We start from the raw sequence: 15,049 nt of genomic DNA on the forward strand, positions 1-15,049 counted from the left end.
CAGAGTTTGAGTTTGAAGGAAACTGAGAAATGGAGGATACTTGCCTTTGTTTCTCATCACTTAGTAGAATCCCATAAACTGTACTCATAGATGGAAAGGGCTTTATCATCAAGATATTGCTTCTGACTTGGAGGTAGGTCTCATTGAGTCCCATTAAGAATTGGTATACCTTCTGCTCTTCCTCAGCCTTCTTATTGCCCCCACATGTGCATACAGAGAGGTGATTAACAGAAATGGAAGCTATTTCATCCCAAAATTATTTTATTTTGTTGAAATAGGAGGCAATGTCCAAAGGACCCTGAGAAATGTGAGATAACTCCTTCTTAAGTTCAAAAATTCTAGCACCATCAGCCATACCATATCTCTCCTTTAATTCATGCCAAATGTCTTTGGCTAGTTCTGAATACTCAACACTACGAGAAATCTCCTTGGTGAGAGAATTGGTCAGCCAAGACACAACTAAATCATTACAACGTTGTCATTGCCTGACTAGAGGGGAACCAACAGGTGATTTTTCGATAGTGCCATTTATAAAATTCAATTTATTGAGTACAAACAGAGCCACCAGAATATTTCGATGCCAGCTTCCATAGCTAATGCCATCAAAAAGAGTGGAAACTAGAGAGGCTTCTAAAACATCGGACGGATGTACATAAAGAGGATGGCACGGGTGAGTATAGTCATTAGGATGAAAAGCAGTAGGACAAGAGGAAGAAGAGTTTCCTCTGTCAGCAATAGGAGTAGCATGTCAGTAATAGGAGTAGCATCGCAGGGAAGAGTAATCATTATAGTAAATGAAAGGCAACAACAACAGTTTAAGAATAACAAAATAACTAATTGACTTTACGGCTTACAAATCTCGATCAACAAACAGAGGTAATAAAAAAAACAGACGATGAAAGAGACGATGTTACCAACACCTTCGCGACCGGAAGGAGACGGCCTTCTAGCAGCAATAGAGGAACCCTAATCTTCGAAATGAGCTCCAATAAGAAACCCTAACATACTAGATGAACTCAGCCAGATGGAATTCGACAATCGAAACCCTAGATATCCGAACAATTCCAATCGACGCAGAGATTCTCACAATTTGACGAAAAATCTCACAATTTATGAAGAAACCAGGATGTTCGAACCTCAAATCGAGAGACGGGAGAATGAATTTGAAGGAAAAACAAAAAAACGATCTTAGGTGTGAAGTTAAGAAGATTCGAATGAAGGATTACGAGCTTAGCATCGAAAAAGGATTGAAGGACCAGAATTAATGCTTCCCGCTCTGATACTATGTTAGAAATGCAAACTCAAGCTTGAATTTGAGCAACCATGGCTGAATTTTACAGTTATCTACTAGAGAGAATGAAATGTTCTAGAAGAAGACCTTTGTTCTTCTCTGTACAAAAATGACCCGCTTATCCTAACTAAAATAGAAAAACATAAATCCAAATTGGGTCAGGCCCAGTTACAGAATATAACCCAAACTAATAACTAACAAGACTAGCCCACAACATTAGCGCACATCAGTATTATCACAATTAGCGCACCAAACAGTACAAGAGTGCAAAAACAAAATTCTTTATGGTGTTGTCAACAGACATGTGAAGGCATACTTTTCTTTGTTTTGATAAGAAAGAAATAAGTAAATTTATTCATCAAAACATCTGTATCAAGATTGTACTGAGAGTATAATACAAAAGCTTGCTGGACATGAATCCTTTATCACTGTAAGGATTACATGAAATCTAGCATCATATCAATATCATAAATTTACAAAAGAAGCCTTACACCAAAATTTCAAGTTCTGGGTACGTCTATATTTGTCAAAAGTAACAGTGTCCTCTTTTCCTTGAAACACTTATCTCTAACCATATCCAGAGTCTTCCAAATCTGTTTTTGCTTCTTCCTCATCTTCCACCTGCTCAAAATTATAATGGGACTCAAGCTGTGTCTTTTTTCTTTTTCCACTTTCAGGCGTTTGCTTCTTAGTCCACTGTTAGATATAAGTCAGATGAACTTTGGGAAGTTGGAGTATCATTTGAGGTGGAATTACTACTGCAGGAGAGGTAGTCTACCTCTTTGCTATGTGTACGCCAATGGTCAATTTTTGCCAATTGATCTGGTGCTGAACTTGGAAGTGGCTGTGAACGAAGAATTTCTAGAATACTCTCTGTTTTCCCCAGAAGTAAGACGGCAGAGCGAACACCTTTTGCTCTCTCTTCAATAGTGCTATGGTGGCATTGCAGGGTTATAACTCTTTGTAGGTTGGTAAGACAAGCACCTGTTATATCCACGATCATGGTTGACAATCTGTCAAACATGATTTTGCTGTTCTCTAACTCTTTCCTATCAGAACTTTGCAAAAGAGTTTGACATACTCTGTACATACAGTTTGCTGCCAACATATTGGTAGGCCATCTTGAGGGTGATTCCTTTAAACAAGCATTCGAATCTTTCTTTCCAAATTCGACGAATCTTTGCTTTGCTTTCTCAGAGAGTCCTTCAAGCACGTCGTTTGGATTTTGTCTTTCAGTGGCTGTTGTGCGGAGATCGACATCCAGCCACTTGTAACATAAGTCAACTCCTACCCACACCAACTCTGCCGCCTTCCTGATGTATACTAGGTCTTTTCCAGCATCCAGGTTCTCTTCCACAACTTTGATGTACATGAGAATTTAAGGCACTTCAAAGTTTGTTGGTGCAGCATGATGATGTCCATCTCATTGAAGAAGTATTAGGCATGTGCCTAATAAGAGTTTTCTTTGGTTTGGTAGCCAACCTTGTTGACTTGGTTTGGTTGGTAGCCAACCTTGTTGAATTAGTTTGGTTTGGTAGCCAACCTTGTTGAATTTCTTTGGTTTGGTAGCCAACTTTGTTGAATTGTGAAAAGTGTGTGTAAATTGTCAAATATTGTAGGCTTTAGAGGGTGAAGCTTTGGCTATAAAAGGAGAGCTTCAACTCTCATTTCTACACACCAACAAAGAGAGAAAGAAAGAGTAAGGTTTCACAGACAAGGTATAAGAAAATAGTCTGTGAGGAAAATAGAGAGAGAGCGATATTGTAGTGAGGTGGGAATATCAAAAGAGGGTTATTTCTTTTGAGTGTTGTAGTGGTCTTTGGAGTATTTACCTCCGACCTACAAAGTTGTAAAATTCCTTACTATAGTGATATCAGTTGCTCCTCTCGGGGTCGTGGTTTTTTCCCTTATTCAGAAGGGTTTTCCACGTAAAAATTTTGGTGTCATTGTTACTCTTTTATTCTTGTTAATTACCGTATCTCGGTGCTACATTATTATTCCGCTTTATTACCGTGAATATTATTTTGGTAAGGGGTTTATTCCCAACAACTGGTATCAGAGCACAGGTTCTGCTCGTTCACTGAAATACTATTCACTGTCGGTAGTACTATACTTGGTGAAAAATAAAAATGTCCGGAGTAAAGTACGAGGTAGCAAAATTCAACGGAGATAACGGTTTCTCAACATGGCAAAGAAGGATGAGAGATCTGCTCATCCAACAAGGATTACACAAGGTTCTAGATGTTGATTCCAAAAAGCCTGATACCATGAAAGCTGAGGATTGGGCTGACTTGGATGAAAGAGCTGCTAGTGCAATTAGGTTGCACTTATCAGATGATGTGGTAAATAACATCATTGATGAAGACACTGCACGAGGAATTTGGACAAGGTTGGAAAACCTATACATGTCCAAAACGCTGACAAATAAATTGTACCTGAAGAAGCAGTTATACGCCCTACACATGAGTGAAGGTACGAATTTTTTGTCACATTTAAATGTGTTTAACGGACTAATCACACAGCTTGCCAACCTCGGAGTGAAAATCGAGGAAGAAGATAAAGCCATCTTGCTATTGAACTCGTTGCCATCTTCGTACGATAACTTGGCAACAACCATCCTGCACGGTAAGACTACTATTGAGTTGAAAGATGTCACATCGGCTCTTCTACTCAATGAGAAGATGAGAAAGAAGCCTGAAAATCAAGGACAGGCTCTCATCACAGAAGGTAGAGGCAGGAGTTATCAAAGGAGTTCGAACAATTATGGTAGATCCGGAGCTCGTGGGAAGTCAAAGAACCGATCCAAATCAAGAATCAGAAATTGCTACAACTGTAATCAACCAGGTCACTTCAAAAGAGATTGCCCAAATCCAAGGAAGGGCAAAGGTGAAACCAGTGGCCAGAAGAATGACGACAACACAGCCGCCATGGTGCAAAATAATGATAATGTTGTCCTCTTTATAAATGAGGAAGAGGAATGCATGCACCTGTCAGGTTCAGAGTCGGAATGGGTGGTTGACACAGCGGCATCTCACCATGCCACACCGGTAAGAGATCTTTTTTGCAGATATGTAGCAGGTGATTTCGGCACAGTGAAAATGGGTAACACAAGTTACTCAAAGATTGCGGGGATTGGTGACATTTGTATCAAGACAAATGTCGGATGCACATTGGTTCTAAAGGATGTGCGGCATGTACCTGATTTACGGATGAACTTGATCTCGGGAATTGCTTTAGACCGAGATGGATACGAGAGCTATTTTGCAAATCAAAAGTGGAGACTCACTAAGGGATCATTGGTGATTGCAAAGGGAGTTGCTCGTGGCACGTTGTACAGGACAAATGCAGAAATATGCCAAGGTGAATTGAACGCGGCACAAGATGAGATTTCTGTAGATTTGTGGCACAAAAGAATGGGTCATATGAGCGAGAAGGGATTGCAGATTCTTGCCAAGAAATCACTCATTTCTTATGCCAAAGGTACAACGGTAAAACCTTGTGACTACTGTTTATTTGGTAAGCAGAATAGAGTCTCATTTCAGACATCGTCTGAAAGAAAATTGAATATACTTGATTTAGTATATTCTGATATTTGCGGCCCAATGGAAATTGAATCAATGGGCGGTAACAAATATTTTGTTACTTTTATTGATGATGCTTCACGAAAATTATGGGTTTATATTTTGAAAACCAAAGATCAGGTGTTTCAAGTTTTCCAGAAGTTTCATGCTCTAGTAGAAAGGGAGACGGGTCGAAAGCTAAAGCGTCTCCGAAGTGACAATGGAGGTGAGTACACTTCAAGGGAATTTGAAGAGTATTGTTCAAGTCATGGGATCAGACATGAAAAGACAGTTCCTGGAACCCCACAGCACAATGGCGTAGCCGAGAGGATGAACCGCACCATTGTGGAGAAGGTGAGAAGCATGCTCAGAATGGCTAAACTGCCTAAGTCATTCTGGGGTGAAGCAGTTCAGACAGCCTGTTACCTGATCAATAGGAGTCTATCAGTTCCGTTGGCGTTTGAAATCCCAGAGAGAGTCTGGACCAACAAGGAGGTGTCCTACTCGCATCTGAAGGTGTTCGGTTGCAGAGCTTTTGCACATGTACCAAAAGAGCAGAGAACAAAGCTGGATGATAAATCTATTCCCTGCATATTTATCGGATATGGAGATGAAGAGTTCGGGTACAGACTGTGGGATCCTGTAAAGAAGAAGGTCATCAGAAGTAGAGATGTAGTCTTCCGAGAAAGTGAAGTTGGAACTGCTGCTGATATGTCAGAAAAGGCGAAGAATGGTATAATTCCTAACTTTGTTACTATTCCTTCTACTTCTAACAATCCCACAAGTGCAGAAAGTACGACCGACGAGGTTGCCGAGCAGGGGGAGCAACCTGGTGAGGTTATTGAGCATGGGGAGCAACTTGATGAAGGTGTCGAGGAAGTGGAGCACCCCACTCAGGGAGAAGAACAACCTCAACCTCTGAGGAGATCAGAGAGGCCAAGGGTAGAGTCACGCAGGTACCCTTCCACAGAGTATGTCCTCATCAGTGATGAGGGGGAGCCAGAAAGTCTTAAGGAGGTGTTGTCCCATCCAGAAAAGAACCAGTGGATGAAAGCTATGCAAGAAGAGATGGAATCTCTCCAGAAAAATGGCACATACAAGCTGGTTGAACTTCCAAAGGGTAAAAGACCACTCAAATGCAAATGGGTCTTTAAACTCAAGAAAGATGGAGATGGCAAGCTGGTCAGATACAAAGCTCGATTGGTGGTTAAAGGCTTCGAACAGAAGAAAGGTATTGATTTTGACGAAATTTTCTCCCCCGTTGTTAAAATGACTTCTATTCGAACAATTTTGAGCTTAGCAGCTAGCCTAGATCTTGAAGTGGAGCAGTTGGATGTGAAAACTGCATTTCTTCATGGAGATTTGGAAGAGGAGATTTATATGGAGCAACCAGAAGGATTTGAAGTAGCTGGAAAGAAACACATGGTGTGCAAATTGAATAAGAGTCTTTATGGATTGAAGCAGGCACCAAGGCAGTGGTACATGAAGTTTGATTCATTCATGAAAAGTCAAACATACCTAAAGACCTATTCTGATCCATGTGTATACTTCAAAAGATTTTCTGAGAATAACTTTATTATATTGTTGTTGTATGTGGATGACATGTTAATTGTAGGAAAAGACAAGGGGTTGATAGCAAAGTTGAAAGGAGATCTGTCCAAGTCATTTGATATGAAGGACTTGGGCCCAGCACAACAAATTCTAGGGATGAAGATAGTTCGAGAGAGAACAAGTAGAAAGTTGTGGCTATCTCAGGAGAAGTACATTGAACGTGTACTAGAACGCTTCAACATGAAGAATGCTAAGCCAGTCAGCACACCTCTTGCTGGTCATCTAAAGTTGAGTAAGAAGATGTGTCCTACAACAGTGGAGGAGAAAGGGAACATGGCTAAAGTTCCTTATGCTTCAGCAGTCGGAAGCTTGATGTATGCAATGGTATGTACTAGACCAGATATTGCTCACGCAGTTGGTGTTGTCAGCAGGTTTCTTGAAAATCCTGGAAAGGAACATTGGGAAGCAGTCAAGTGGATACTCAGGTACCTGAGAGGTACCACGGGAGATTGTTTGTGCTTTGGAGGATCTGATCCAATCTTGAAGGGCTATACAGATGCTGATATGGCAGGTGACATTGACAACAGAAAATCTACTACTGGATATTTGTTTACATTTTCAGGGGGAGCTATATCATGGCAGTCTAAGTTGCAAAAGTGCGTTGCACTTTTAACAACTGAAGCAGAGTACATTGCTGCTACAGAAACTGGCAAGGAGATGATATGGCTCAAGCGATTCCTTCAAGAGCTTGGATTGCATCAGAAGGAGTATGCCGTCTATTGTGACAGTCAAAGTGCAATAGACCTTAGCAAGAACTCTATGTACCATGCAAGGACCAAACACATTGATGTGAGATATCATTGGATTCGAGAAATGGTAGATGATGAATCTCTAAAAGTCTTGAAGATTTCTACAAATGAGAATCCCGCAGATATGCTGACCAAGGTGGTACCAAGGAACAAGTTCGAGCTATGCAAAGAACTTGTCGGCATGCATTCAAACTAGAAGACAGTGCTACCTCCTCTAGATGAATGAGACTGGAGGGGGAGATTGATGATGTCCATCTCATTGAAGAAGTATTAGGCATGTGCCTAATAAGAGTTTTCTTTGGTTTGGTAGCCAACCTTGTTGACTTGGTTTGGTTGGTAGCCAACCTTGTTGAATTAGTTTGGTTTGGTAGCCAACCTTGTTGAATTTCTTTGGTTTGGTAGCCAACTTTGTTGAATTGTGAAAAGTGTGTGTAAATTGTCAAATATTGTAGGCTTTAGAGGGTGAAGCTTTGGCTATAAAAGGAGAGCTTCAACTCTCATTTCTACACACCAACAAAGAGAGAAAGAAAGAGTAAGGTTTCACAGACAAGGTATAAGAAAATAGTCTGTGAGGAAAATAGAGAGAGAGCGATATTGTAGTGAGGTGGGAATATCAAAAGAGGGTTATTTCTTTTGAGTGTTGTAGTGGTCTTTGGAGTATTTACCTCCGACCTACAAAGTTGTAAAATTCCTTACTATAGTGATATCAGTTGCTCCTCTCGGGGTCGTGGTTTTTTCCCTTATTCAGAAGGGTTTTCCACGTAAAAATTTTGGTGTCATTGTTACTCTTTTATTCTTGTTAATTACCGTATCTCGGTGCTACATTATTATTCCGCTTTATTACCGTGAATATTATTTTGGTAAGGGGTTTATTCCCAACAACTGGTATCAGAGCACAGGTTCTGCTCGTTCACTGAAATACTATTCACTGTCGGTAGTACTATACTTGGTGAAAAATAAAAATGTCCGGAGTAAAGTACGAGGTAGCAAAATTCAACGGAGATAACGGTTTCTCAACATGGCAAAGAAGGATGAGAGATCTGCTCATCCAACAAGGATTACACAAGGTTCTAGATGTTGATTCCAAAAAGCCTGATACCATGAAAGCTGAGGATTGGGCTGACTTGGATGAAAGAGCTGCTAGTGCAATTAGGTTGCACTTATCAGATGATGTGGTAAATAACATCATTGATGAAGACACTGCACGAGGAATTTGGACAAGGTTGGAAAACCTATACATGTCCAAAACGCTGACAAATAAATTGTACCTGAAGAAGCAGTTATACGCCCTACACATGAGTGAAGGTACGAATTTTTTGTCACATTTAAATGTGTTTAACGGACTAATCACACAGCTTGCCAACCTCGGAGTGAAAATCGAGGAAGAAGATAAAGCCATCTTGCTATTGAACTCGTTGCCATCTTCGTACGATAACTTGGCAACAACCATCCTGCACGGTAAGACTACTATTGAGTTGAAAGATGTCACATCGGCTCTTCTACTCAATGAGAAGATGAGAAAGAAGCCTGAAAATCAAGGACAGGCTCTCATCACAGAAGGTAGAGGCAGGAGTTATCAAAGGAGTTCGAACAATTATGGTAGATCCGGAGCTCGTGGGAAGTCAAAGAACCGATCCAAATCAAGAATCAGAAATTGCTACAACTGTAATCAACCAGGTCACTTCAAAAGAGATTGCCCAAATCTAAGGAAGGGCAAAGGTGAAACCAGTGGCCAGAAGAATGACGACAACACAGCCGCCATGGTGCAAAATAATGATAATGTTGTCCTCTTTATAAATGAGGAAGAGGAATGCATGCACCTGTCAGGTTCAGAGTCGGAATGGGTGGTTGACACAGCGGCATCTCACCATGCCACACCGGTAAGAGATCTTTTTTGCAGATATGTAGCAGGTGATTTCGGCACAGTGAAAATGGGTAACACAAGTTACTCAAAGATTGCGGGGATTGGTGACATTTGTATCAAGACAAATGTCGGATGCACATTGGTTCTAAAGGATGTGCGGCATGTACCTGATTTACGGATGAACTTGATCTCGGGAATTGCTTTAGACCGAGATGGATACGAGAGCTATTTTGCAAATCAAAAGTGGAGACTCACTAAGGGATCATTGGTGATTGCAAAGGGAGTTGCTCGTGGCACGTTGTACAGGACAAATGCAGAAATATGCCAAGGTGAATTGAACGCGGCACAAGATGAGATTTCTGTAGATTTGTGGCACAAAAGAATGGGTCATATGAGCGAGAAGGGATTGCAGATTCTTGCCAAGAAATCACTCATTTCTTATGCCAAAGGTACAACGGTAAAACCTTGTGACTACTGTTTATTTGGTAAGCAGCATAGAGTCTCATTTCAGACATCGTCTGAAAGAAAATTGAATATACTTGATTTAGTATATTCTGATGTTTGCGGCCCAATGGAAATTGAATCAATGGGCGGTAACAAATATTTTGTTACTTTTATTGATGATGCTTCACGAAAATTATGGGTTTATATTTTGAAAACCAAAGATCAGGTGTTTCAAGTTTTCCAGAAGTTTCATGCTCTAGTAGAAAGGGAGACGGGTCGAAAGCTAAAGCGTCTCCGAAGTGACAATGGAGGTGAGTACACTTCAAGGGAATTTGAAGAGTATTGTTCAAGTCATGGGATCAGACATGAAAAGACAGTTCCTGGAACCCCACAGCACAATGGCGTAGCCGAGAGGATGAACCGCACCATTGTGGAGAAGGTGAGAAGCATGCTCAGAATGGCTAAACTGCCTAAGTCATTCTGGGGTGAAGCAGTTCAGACAGCCTGTTACCTGATCAATAGGAGTCCATCAGTTCCGTTGGCGTTTGAAATCCCAGAGAGAGTCTGGACCAACAAGGAGGTGTCCTACTCGCATCTGAAGGTGTTCGGTTGCAGAGCTTTTGCACATGTACCAAAAGAGCAGAGAACAAAGCTGGATGATAAATCTATTCCCTGCATATTTATCGGATATGGAGATGAAGAGTTCGGGTACAGACTGTGGGATCCTGTAAAGAAGAAGGTCATCAGAAGTAGAGATGTAGTCTTCCGAGAAAGTGAAGTTGGAACTGCTGCTGATATGTCAGAAAAGGCGAAGAATGGTATAATTCCTAACTTTGTTACTATTCCTTCTACTTCTAACAATCCCACAAGTGCAGAAAGTACGACCGACGAGGTTGCCGAGCAGGGGGAGCAACCTGGTGAGGTTATTGAGCATGGGGAGCAACTTGATGAAGGTGTCGAGGAAGTGGAGCACCCCACTCAGGGAGAAGAACAACCTCAACCTCTGAGGAGATCAGAGAGGCCAAGGGTAGAGTCACGCAGGTACCCTTCCACAGAGTATGTCCTCATCAGTGATGAGGGGGAGCCAGAAAGTCTTAAGGAGGTGTTGTCCCATCCAGAAAAGAACCAGTGGATGAAAGCTATGCAAGAAGAGATGGAATCTCTCCAGAAAAATGGCACATACAAGCTGGTTGAACTTCCAAAGGGTAAAAGACCACTCAAATGCAAATGGGTCTTTAAACTCAAGAAAGATGGAGATGGCAAGCTGGTCAGATACAAAGCTCGATTGGTGGTTAAAGGCTTCGAACAGAAGAAAGGTATTGATTTTGACGAAATTTTCTCCCCCGTTGTTAAAATGACTTCTATTCGAACAATTTTGAGCTTAGCAGCTAGCCTAGATCTTGAAGTGGAGCAGTTGGATGTGAAAACTGCATTTCTTCATGGAGATTTGGAAGAGGAGATTTATATGGAGCAACCAGAAGGATTTGAAGTAGCTGGAAAGAAACACATGGTGTGCAAATTGAATAAGAGTCTTTATGGATTGAAGCAGGCACCAAGGCAGTGGTACATGAAGTTTGATTCATTCATGAAAAGTCAAACATACCTAAAGACCTATTCTGATCCATGTGTATACTTCAAAAGATTTTCTGAGAATAACTTTATTATATTGTTGTTGTATGTGGATGACATGTTAATTGTAGGAAAAGACAAGGGGTTGATAGCAAAGTTGAAAGGAGATCTGTCCAAGTCATTTGATATGAAGGACTTGGGCCCAGCACAACAAATTCTAGGGATGAAGATAGTTCGAGAGAGAACAAGTAGAAAGTTGTGGCTATCTCAGGAGAAGTACATTGAACGTGTACTAGAACGCTTCAACATGAAGAATGCTAAGCCAGTCAGCACACCTCTTGCTGGTCATCTAAAGTTGAGTAAGAAGATGTGTCCTACAACAGTGGAGGAGAAAGGGAACATGGCTAAAGTTCCTTATGCTTCAGCAGTCGGAAGCTTGATGTATGCAATGGTATGTACTAGACCAGATATTGCTCACGCAGTTGGTGTTGTCAGCAGGTTTCTTGAAAATCCTGGAAAGGAACATTGGGAAGCAGTCAAGTGGATACTCAGGTACCTGAGAGGTACCACGGGAGATTGTTTGTGCTTTGGAGGATCTGATCCAATCTTGAAGGGCTATACAGATGCTGATATGGCAGGTGACATTGACAACAGAAAATCTACTACTGGATATTTGTTTACATTTTCAGGGGGAGCTATATCATGGCAGTCTAAGTTGCAAAAGTGCGTTGCACTTTTAACAACTGAAGCAGAGTACATTGCTGCTACAGAAACTGGCAAGGAGATGATATGGCTCAAGCGATTCCTTCAAGAGCTTGGATTGCATCAGAAGGAGTATGCCGTCTATTGTGACAGTCAAAGTGCAATAGACCTTAGCAAGAACTCTATGTACCATGCAAGGACCAAACACATTGATGTGAGATATCATTGGATTCGAGAAATGGTAGATGATGAATCTCTAAAAGTCTTGAAGATTTCTACAAATGAGAATCCCGCAGATATGCTGACCAAGGTGGTACCAAGGAACAAGTTCGAGCTATGCAAAGAACTTGTCGGCATGCATTCAAACTAGAAGACAGTGCTACCTCCTCTAGATGAATGAGACTGGAGGGGGAGATTGATGATGTCCATCTCATTGAAGAAGTATTAGGCATGTGCCTAATAAGAGTTTTCTTTGGTTTGGTAGCCAACCTTGTTGACTTGGTTTGGTTGGTAGCCAACCTTGTTGAATTAGTTTGGTTTGGTAGCCAACCTTGTTGAATTTCTTTGGTTTGGTAGCCAACTTTGTTGAATTGTGAAAAGTGTGTGTAAATTGTCAAATATTGTAGGCTTTAGAGGGTGAAGCTTTGGCTATAAAAGGAGAGCTTCAACTCTCATTTCTACACACCAACAAAGAGAGAAAGAAAGAGTAAGGTTTCACAGACAAGGTATAAGAAAATAGTCTGTGAGGAAAATAGAGAGAGAGCGATATTGTAGTGAGGTGGGAATATCAAAAGAGGGTTATTTCTTTTGAGTGTTGTAGTGGTCTTTGGAGTATTTACCTCCGACCTACAAAGTTGTAAAATTCCTTACTATAGTGATATCAGTTGCTCCTCTCGGGGTCGTGGTTTTTTCCCTTATTCAGAAGGGTTTTCCACGTAAAAATTTTGGTGTCATTGTTACTCTTTTATTCTTGTTAATTACCGTATCTCGGTGCTACATTATTATTCCGCTTTATTACCGTGAATATTATTTTGGTAAGGGGTTTATTCCCAACAACAATGTCTGGAAGTGCAATTGCGATGCTTGTCAGCGTCACTACGGGAAGAGCCCAGCAATTAGGAGGTTCTTCTGAATCTAAAGAAGGAATTTGAGCATGGTCAAATTCATACACTCCCCTGAATCCTGGTGACTTCACCTTCTCCAGAAGTTGTATAAGATGTTTAGGCTGCTCCTTTTTCCCCATCCCGATCCAGTGACCTACCACATCATGGTTGCTTTGCATCATCAAATCAATTAATGCTTCCTCTCCTTCAAGGTGTAAAACATAGTGGCTAAGATCTGGCTTTAGACTAACTTGCGACTCTATATCATGACTCTGACACCATATTGTTGCATTTCAGCATCCTGATTGCTTTCCGACAGCTTATCAATAACCAACTTACAGAGAAAGTGGAAATGAGCCGAACTAGCTTACTGAGTGACACCATCATAATTTGCATCCAAATACAGAAATCTAGAAGTCTGTTCTTTGTTTTATGAGCAAATTTTCTACCATGCCGGCCACAAATTCTGAATTCCAACGGGGATTCTTTCCATTGAAGCAGGATGCGGATCCAGTAGTTCTCCAGTTTGAACAACTTGGCTTTGCAGGCATTATTTGTTTTTTTGGGGCAGTTGTAATTTATGGCTACGAACCATCTAAAAGCTGGTGCAATTGTTCCTACTCCTATTGCCACAGTCTGAGTTACAAGAATCAAGGTTGTGGACCACTTGTATTCAGAGTCTCCATTACAAAAGTTGAAGCTCCAATGAAGAAAGTAAGACCTAAGCATGGCTTCAGCATAAATTACTGTGCTCAGAAGGCAGAAACCTCCAGATGCAGTGCATGTTGCTAAGCGCCCCGCCACGAAGTGGGGGCTAGCGGTATAGGCCATGGTCCAGAATTTCATCAGCTCGTCCTTCAGGTTCTCAGTTGTGCATTTAGAGGTGATCCCACATTCTTTGTTTGCTAACTTGTACCTCTTGTTATATTTCAGGTCCAAATAACACTTTGTAGTTGGTATTGCCACGGCTGAGGAGATCAGTAGCAGAAGCAAAACAAGCATAAGAAACATGAGGGCGATATGCTCTTTGCAGAAAACATAGATTACACCTGTAGCTAATTGTATACCAATGTTCACAATGGCTGTGATGACGAAAATACCCAAAGCCATTATGTTCATCAACAGCTCTTTGTTCTCCATGAGTCCTAAAGAAGGCATAAAATTAGAAATTACCGTGCAGATTAGAGTAGCACTGCTAAGTTTTGTCAGCTGATCTTGGCGACGAGGCATGGAGGTATTTAGATCAACAGACAACTTGGTGGCGACAGCTAGAAGTGTCAAGGTTGTAGCATTGAGAGAGAAGTAGTTGCAAGGAAACCAGAATTTTCTATGGCGCAGGCCATGAAGGACATCCATTGCCATAGCCAGCGCACAAACTGCAGATGCTCCTGCAACATAGATACCGATCCATGGCATTGGCTCGCTGAATTTTGAGTCATCTAGGTTGCCATCTATGGTGCAACCAATCTTCCCCATCTCGTTTCACTTCTTCTCTAGTTATCTCTTAATGTAAAGCTGAAATCTTTATCAGTGGTGGAGCTTTTGTATGCTATTCTGAGGAGTTCTTGTGGGTGTTTCTACCTCTTGGTGTTTGTCTAGGATGCTGTTTTGGATGCAACCATATCTATTTGATTGTCTGACTATCTTTCAAGCTATTTCCAGTGTTTTCCAAAGATTTACTATTTCTGGATCTGGTAAACAACTTCAGTATCATTCTTTGGTCATTGATGATTTCACGCGTTAAAGGCTGCTGCAAAAGTCAGCAAGATGGATGAGGGACTTTGACATGATTTTTTACTTGAAAGCTGGCGGGATACGATTGGCATTAGCTACTGGAGTGATAATCACTGTTATATTTTCTATTATTGTCTTTACGAATACCTTAGCCTCACAAAATTTTTACAATCGTCTGACTTGAAAGGGAAAGAGTATCTGTTAAAAGTCAAGCGCATGTTTAGAATTTTTTATGTTTATATAGAAAAATAGTTTTCTCCAGATTCACTACGCCACCTTCTAATTGTTTTAAGGTATTATTATAAAATAGAAATTATTCCCCACCCACTATGCAACCAAGCTAACGTCCCTAAAAAATAAATACATCAAGAAGTTAAGAGGATTAAATATTTATAAAAAATATTTTAAACCTTACATATATG

At 40.9% G+C, this 15,049-nt stretch overlaps 1 protein-coding gene across 1 annotated transcript; it reads right to left on the reverse strand.

Annotated features, from left to right (window-relative positions):
- Positions 1 to 13,157: 13,157 nt before the first annotated feature.
- On the reverse strand, positions 13,158 to 14,369 carry LOC107798648 (uncharacterized). The gene has a single exon (XM_075218446.1). The coding sequence runs from the start codon at positions 14,367 to 14,369 to the stop codon at positions 13,158 to 13,160; it is 1,212 nt and encodes a 403-aa protein (XP_075074547.1).
- Positions 14,370 to 15,049: the final 680 nt, after the last annotated feature.

This window comes from Nicotiana tabacum, chromosome 1 (genome assembly GCF_000715075.1).
Source record: "Nicotiana tabacum cultivar K326 chromosome 1, ASM71507v2, whole genome shotgun sequence".
In the NCBI taxonomy this organism is placed as follows: domain Eukaryota; kingdom Viridiplantae; phylum Streptophyta; class Magnoliopsida; order Solanales; family Solanaceae; genus Nicotiana; species Nicotiana tabacum.